The sequence below is a fragment of the Saccostrea cucullata genome, unplaced genomic scaffold, assembly GCF_032062105.1.
Source record: "Saccostrea cucullata isolate Sc308-1 unplaced genomic scaffold, CSIRO_AGI_Scuc_v1 ctg1540, whole genome shotgun sequence".
Classification (NCBI taxonomy): domain Eukaryota; kingdom Metazoa; phylum Mollusca; class Bivalvia; order Ostreida; family Ostreidae; genus Saccostrea; species Saccostrea cuccullata.
The window spans coordinates 103241-111280 of NW_026920069.1; the positions used below are offsets into that span (position 1 = coordinate 103241).

The 8040-nt window shown below is 32.2% G+C and overlaps 1 protein-coding gene across 1 annotated transcript; it reads left to right on the forward strand.

Annotated features, from left to right (window-relative positions):
* Positions 1-803: 803 nt before the first annotated feature.
* On the forward strand, positions 804-7426 carry LOC134242748 (histone-lysine N-methyltransferase set-1-like). Its single transcript, XM_062724872.1, has 3 exons — positions 804-912; positions 6104-6248; positions 7180-7426. The coding sequence occupies exons 1-3, from the start codon at positions 804-806 to the stop codon at positions 7424-7426; spliced, it is 501 nt and encodes a 166-aa protein (XP_062580856.1).
* Positions 7427-8040: the final 614 nt, after the last annotated feature.

An 8040-nucleotide genomic window follows, 5' to 3' on the forward strand; every position in this document is an offset into this window, starting at 1 on the left:
CATGTCGAATGAGGCGCAGTGACGCTTTCAAGAATAAGAGTTGTGCGGCATGCTGACGATGACCGTACAATTTGACAAATTTTACCAATGTATTTGAGGATAGAAATCATGCAGTTAAAGTGAGGTAAGTAAAAATTTTATGTTTTTTTTCCAGATATGTTTTAATTATAAATAAATGTTAAATATAATATCTATCTTTTTTACATTTCCGCTAGAAAATCCTTTTTTATATGTAGAATATCTAATGATGCGAATGCTATCATGTAATTATACTATAATAGTTACCCTGATTTATATATTAACACTTAAAATGTGGTTATGCACATGAAGTATCTTTTAATGTAAAGTATACTCTCCGATTTATACTTACATCAACATCAATTAAATCGCTGTATTCAAGTAGTTAATTTCATGCATATTTTGTTATTTACATGTAATGCACAGGTAAATCGGTATTATTTTCACTATTTTAAAAAACACTATTATAATGCAATCAATCAACCAACCTGAATATATTGGTATTATATTTTTGAATTGGTTGGACAATATACTTTATTTGTTAAAAATATTTAACTGCAGAAAAAATAAAGAAAAGCACTGGACATTGTAGCTCAACTTGAAATATTTTTAAGAACAATTATTTTTATTTCAGTAAAAAAAATATTTTGCGCTTCAACTGGAGTAAAACTACAATGTAGCCATCTAACTCATTATCAAATTAATTTTGCTCCACTGAAAATACTGTAACTTAAAATTTAATAAAACAATGGCCATTTCTACCCACAGATTAATTTTTTGCGAAAATGAAAACTCTGCGAATGTTTGGTGACCCACAAACAGGTCAACTGAGTGTGGAATTCCTCGGACTTCTAATACTTGCATTACTTGCTTATTTCGGTCATTTATTGGCCAGTACGTAATTAAAAGAAATGTTAATTTAATCAGGACATGAATATGTTTTTTTTTAATCTGTTAAGAAAATTCTTTAGAATGGGGGGAATTTTTGCACGTGTTTGTAATAATTCCTTGTCTTGACACCTCTCCTCCGTCTAATGATAATCAATCTCGTTTGTGGATGGCTGTTATCAAATTTATAGCCTGATCAAGTGTAGGCTGGCGTTCTTTGATCAATTAATGCTTATTTTGCTAGTTTCTTTTCTATAAATTAATGTCGATGCGATTATAAAGCATGACATCGAAACTTTGTTTTAATTATTTTATTCTCTTAATCTGCACTGTATGAAAGTTGGCGGAATTGAGACAGTTATACGTGTACTTCCATTCTACATTACTTTCTGGAAAATTCAATAAAAATAACTTAGTTACGGAAGTTACAGGGTATTTTGTTTTCACCGAAAGGATTTTTTTAATCATGCACCCCCAACTGAAAATCTAAGATCCACCAACCACATATTAAGAGGCACAGACGCATGTGAAGGATGAATATATAGTAAAGCTTTTCTTGGAACAATGCTTTCCTTTCATAAGTTTCTGCCTCGAGATTCAATATCTGTGGCTGCTATACATACAAAGTCATTGATGGTGTGTTTGTTCGTCGTCAAAATTTTGGATACATAGCGCTGGAAAAACCAGATAGCGATGCAATTTGTTTGTTTGAATTTCTGTTTAGAAAATATATGAAGTCTCCATTAGGTTGTATTTGAAAGTTGCCTTGCAAATTTAAGTTAAGATAGTATCCAGCAAAACGCAATAGATCGTTTAACTCTGTCTCTGATGTTGGAAATCTCGTGAGGTTACATGCTTAAATTTATATAAATCGAATTCGCAAAGAAACATTGTATCAATTCCCTCTCTGGGAGAGTGATCTTTTGAACTGAACTTCGCAGCAACATTTTAAACAAATAGTCCAGTAGCACATACGGCAGACATAAATTCTAATTATAACTCCTTTTTGGATTTCATGAACATATGTCGCGGTGACGTCAAAGTATGAGAAAAAAGAGAAGTGTAGTTGCATTATATATTTGTAGTAGAATATTACAAACATATTTTTAACAATTTAATATACGTGTATCTTACGCAAGAATTTTTAACAAGCTTGCATACGCATCAGTATTTATAAAATATCCTGTTTACAATTTGTTTTTGCTTCAGAATCTGTTATGCAGTATTAAAACCTATATCGCTTTCCTTCTTTTCGATGCGTGGGTCATCAAATCTAGATCTTTAAAACTTTTGTTTTAATAACTCAATACCTCTTTTTAAATTAATAATCCTAATCCGTATTTAAAGAATTAATCCCCTTTTCTGTTTAATCAATAAGAATTTTTTTTTTTTTTTAAAATTATTTTGTAATCGTTTTTCTATTCTTAATAATTATATACATCTTTCAACCATAGCATATTTTGATATTCAAAGTATTTAGTTTTTATTTTAAATTAACTTAGTTGTTCCCTCAATACATTCTTAATTAAATGATTACTGCTCAAATAACCATATGTGAAATTTGGCAAGGCATATATATGTACACAATAAATAACTAAGGATAGGTCTACGCTAAAAAAATAATAAAATAAAAATAAACCGGATTAATAGATAGTTATATAATTTTGAACATTTAATTAATGGTCCTAAGTGATGCAAGTATAAAATTACTGAAATATTTAGAAATTGTCGACTTTGTTTTATCAGCCATACATATGTTATTTATATAAACAATCATCACTTTTTAGAACATTTTGAACTTTAAATTTAAAATGTTTTCCTTTTTAACGCGAGCCCGGGCATGCCGGGGTAATCATTAATTCGTATCGGAAGGAGGAGGCCTAGAGGGTTCCGGTGTTTTTGCAGTTAAACAACGTTTTGTGCACTGCCATTGGCCCTGAGGTTTTATCTCATCAAAAACGCAACGGGGCGGATGCATGATCGACAGTTATGGGCGGCGCCTGTCAGGCGTAATTCTGACCTATACACCAGCTCCAATGCCCTATTTATTTCCGAGTGGGATGTGTACCTTATTTCGGGAAGTATTTATTTATTAATCTAAAATATTGATAGATGAATAAATTTCAGACCCCGAAACTATCTATACAATTCCTTCACAATTCAAATCATTTACCAAAAAAGGTAAATATACTTTTCTATGGGGGAGCTGCATGTAGTGTTGGGTCTAAAATCCTACAAATCACACTGTATTCAAGATGGATTGTTTTAATTCGATCTGACGCTATTTCAAAATGAATATTATTAGAGATAGTAGTTTTCAAATCCTGAGCCTTCCCCCGTTTATATATCACCATAGAAATTATTCAGCAAGTACATGTAATATGTTCAAAGGAAAATTGTATGGTGACAGCCCCCCCCCCCCCGAACACACACACACATTTTAGTTAGATTATACATTGTATTGTATGTGAAGAGGATAAGCATGTAGTAACATAAAAATTAGAAAAAGCTTAAAGTATATTAGGATTGTCAAATGGGATAGCGGTCACTGAAATATTTTGATAAGTTTACTCCCCCCCCCCTACCCTCCCAAAATTGAAAGCTTTTTGAATACGCCTATGGTACTATGAGATCTGTATCGCGTCTGAAATACCGTCGTTTTCTTCCTTATAATTATTCTAAATTCCCACCCAAGTTATTTAAAATGAATTCAGAATTGTCTTCAGAAATCATAAAAAAATAAGTTTGAGAAAGAGCATAAGATTGCAACAATATAATAGTATACACATTATAAAATATATTATACAATATATCAATAACGCAGCATTGAAAACTTTCGTGAAAGGTGTTGTTGGAGGGGGGGGGGGGGGTATGCAGCCAGGGAGAAAAAAATCAAACTGAAAACTACCTGAAAAAAGAGGGAATAAACTCGATTTCATATTTTCAGTTTCAAGACAACGAAGCTTGTGCATTTATTTCCGAATCGAAATTCTTTCAGTAACATTATTTTATCCCCTAATTTTAACCTACACTGCCTATTGAAAATAGGGGGGGGGGGGAGGGTTAAACCTACGCCCCAATGTTCAGTGTCTATATTATGTACATATATAACCCCCGGTTTACTGACACCTATTCAATACGGTGTTTATTCACCAATCAACTTATGACCCCCACTCAAAGGTATATATAAATTTATTTTAGTATAATAACATTTAAATAAAATTACATATATAACGTTAGTGATATAAAATAATATTAACCATATACCACAAATTACCTACTCGTAAAAAACATTCAATTTCTATCGGGCTCCTAAAATAATGTCGGGCATGTGATTCCTTTTGCGGTAAATAGAAAAAAAAGAAGACACACCGTAGTTGAAATATTGGTACTGGCAATTACATGAAATACCTTGATCAAGGTATTTGTAATATCTTGATCAAGCTATATAGCTTGTAGTCTATTTTTAAAACAGGAAGTCTTATTTACCTCCTAAATTGGAAAGTCTCATAGACTCATAGTAGGCTATCGCGGTATGGGAAAACATGGAAACTTGTGGTTGACATGGACTTCAATTCTGATTTTTAATTTTACGATGTAATTCTACATAAAAAATGAACAATTATATCAACTATAGACTTTCAAAACATGAACTATATTATGGATTTTACTAGATTATGAATTCAGTGGTCTAAATATAATAAAAACGGGAATGGAAATCTGTAAAATTACATTTTATTTGAAAAAAATTTTTCCGAAGCATGATCTGTTCTTTTTAATCATCACAAAAATTTACATTTAGAGGACAATCATATAGTTTTATCCAAAAAAATGATATGAGCTATATTACTGATTTTTGGATACCTGGTATATACTGCGATACAATGGAACCCGCGATATAATGGGAATCGAGTATACATGTAAGATAATAATTATTTATTGAAACGGGATATGGACTTGAATAGCATGACACAATATACGAATACCAGACTACATAATCATATCCAAGCAAAAAAGGAAATAATTTAAATTTTCTAATAATTGCCAATTTTTTTCCAGAGGATGACCTCAAAAAGGAAAAAGCTCAAAGATACCCTAGGCCTAGAGGAAACTGGTTTTAAAATGAGGCCTAAAAGAAGAACTTTGAAAGATACACTTCAGGAACTTATGCAAAAGGATCCCGAATTCTTAAGAAAAGGATTTATTAATCATGAAATAGGTAGGCCTAAATGAATCTATGCGAATAATCTTTATTTGTCTCAAAAGGTGTTGCATATTATCAAGGGAACCAGGGATGAGCATTTTATTCTGAGGTGGGGGCCTGGCAGATTAGGAAATTAAAAAATCTGTTGGGAGTTGATTGTCAAACAAAAAGAAATAAATGATCTGTCCTTGACTATTGCAACCCCCTCCAGGGTATTTATTTGAGTTTGTTGGGCTTTTTTGTTTTTTGTTTGTCAAAGGGAAGTGTAGATATCAAATTGTTAAAATCATGACCCCTAAGGGTAGGGCAGGGCCACAATAGGGGATCCAAGTTTTACATAGAAATATATAGGAAAAATCAAAATCAACTTATCAGGAACCACTGGGCCAGGAAAGCTGAAACTTTTGTGGAAGTATCCTTGGTAGGTATCATAGATTAGTATAGATAGTGTAGATTCAAAGTTCTGTTTATGGTAGAATCGCACCATAATTGACAGAGTTATGCCCCTTGGACTTAGAAAAAATTCCAAATATTTGCATTTTCCCATCATTTTCTTTCGAGAGGTTGCACATATTGAAATTGAATTTAGTATACAGATAAGTCAGATGAATATCAAGGTCAAGTTATGTTTTGGGTATAATCGCACCATTATTGACAGAGTTATGCCCCTTGGGGGGCATACATGTTTTACGAACATCACTTGTATTAAAGAGGAATGCCACACAGGAATTTGATTTCCTGTATCTTAATTTTAGACATCCCTTTCAAACTATGGGTTCAACATTGAAAGACTGACATTAGCTCTTAATTCTTTTTTTTATTATATTTATTGCCAAATTTTGAAATAAACTTAACTTTTATAATTTTTATGCTTAACATTCAGTTTTTAAGAGGATAATTAATGCATTGTTTTTCTTGGCTTTTGTTGATTGTATGATGTCTCTTCAGTGCTTGAATACATACATGTATTGTAGCTGCTTTGATTTCTTTTAGGATATGGCTTGTTCACAGACAAATTTCTGGATAGAGGAACCTACATATGTGAATATAAGGGAGAACTGATCGATGGAAAAGCTGCTGATTCTCGAAAGGACTTTGGATTCTTGTTTTATTTTACGCATAAAGAAGAATCTAAATGGTAAGTTAGTTCAGATTTGCAAAGATTGTGCAACAGGATGTCCTATCTGTTTGTAAACTTTAACCTTGGCTATATGTAATAACTTTAGAACCAATGAGATATAGAGACTTCATATTTGGTATGCATACTCCATATTGTATAAAGTTTACATTAGTTTAATGTTTGAGCTTTATACAGTATTCTCCCTATTAATCACCATGAGCATGTAGAAAATTGCAAATAGAGCATATTTAGTAGTTGTATTGCAAAAAAAAAATTAACTTATTATGACAGTGTGTCAAAAATTGTAAAAAAAAAAAGTCAAAGTCCTGCTTCAAAATTATCTTACATGCCGATACCAATTGCCCATCTTTGAAACACCTTTGTTTGTTCTTAATAATTTTTTATGTTCATACAATTATGAATGTTATATATCTCAATCGTGAATGAATTTTTCTGTTAAAATTTGTCCGTTATATTCTGATTACAACAAGGAGCACACAGCATGTGTGATCAATCGGAAGGGATGCTTACTTTTCCATGGCACCTGATCTAGGGCTGGGACGATACAACTTTTTCTATTTTTTTTTTAAAGCATAACCTATAAACCTATTAGGTTCTTAATTTTCTCAGTTTCAAAAAAGGTAGATAAAACGTGGAAATACCAAAGTGGACCCAAAAAGATGACCCTGCTGGGAAAGCCTTTGAGTGGAAAAATCCCTTGAAGCAATTTTTATTTAAGACGGATGAGAAAATTATCAATCATCATTCTTATCCTGTGCATAATCATAGAGTAGAAGGCCATAAAAGCAATTAATCCATAATCTTCGAGTTGATAAAGTCACTTTGGGTTCATATATGGTTGTGCCAGATTGTATCAGTATCTCATCTTTTATTCATTAAATTTCATATCATAGCTCCAGATTAAAATTTATTTTACTTGCATTTTCAGTGTTGATGCAATGAAAAGCAAGGGCATTGCCAAGTATGCTAATGATGAATGGGTTCGACCAAATGCCAGGGTTGTGAAGGAGATTATAGATGATGAACCATATCTTTTCCTCAAATCCATACAAAATCTTAAAGAAGGAGAGGAGATTAGATATGACTATAATGATTCATCAGCTCCATGGAGAAAACAGGTTATACAACAATCCTTATTTAATACTTATAAAATGACCAATTGTCTGATGGATTGATGATTGAATGTTGATTATATAACATATGATATAGGCATGCCATATCAGATACTAGTGAAGGGCTTCATACTCAGATTTTTAATTGGCTCTGTGAGCTACTGAGCATGCAGTGACCAAAAGAGCCTATGCATTTGTTAGATGCCAGTCATCTGTCAATCTGTCTTAATCAGTATACCGGAATTGAAATTATAAACAAGCATCTGTCTATCTACAGCTGTTTTTGACTGTCCTTAATGTTGCAATCTGCTACATGTACTACTCCTACATTTTTCAGCTCACCTGAGCTTTTTTGATGAGAAAAATGTCCAACATCTGTCTTTCTGACTTTGTGTTAGTCATCTGTCATGTATCATGTGTATTGTGTATTAACTTTTCCCACTTTAGACTTCTTCTTCAGAACCACTGGGCCAATTTCAACCAAACTTGCCACAAATCATCCTTAGGAATAGGGGACTTTAATATTTTTTACACAGAAAGTGCCAAACTCTCTTTCTAGGGGAGATACATAAAAATTCATGAAAATTTGTTGACATATCTTTTAAAAATAATAAGTACAAACAAGTAGTCATCCACATGCAGTCTTGAGACTTTGGGTTTAAGTCTCATCCAAAAGA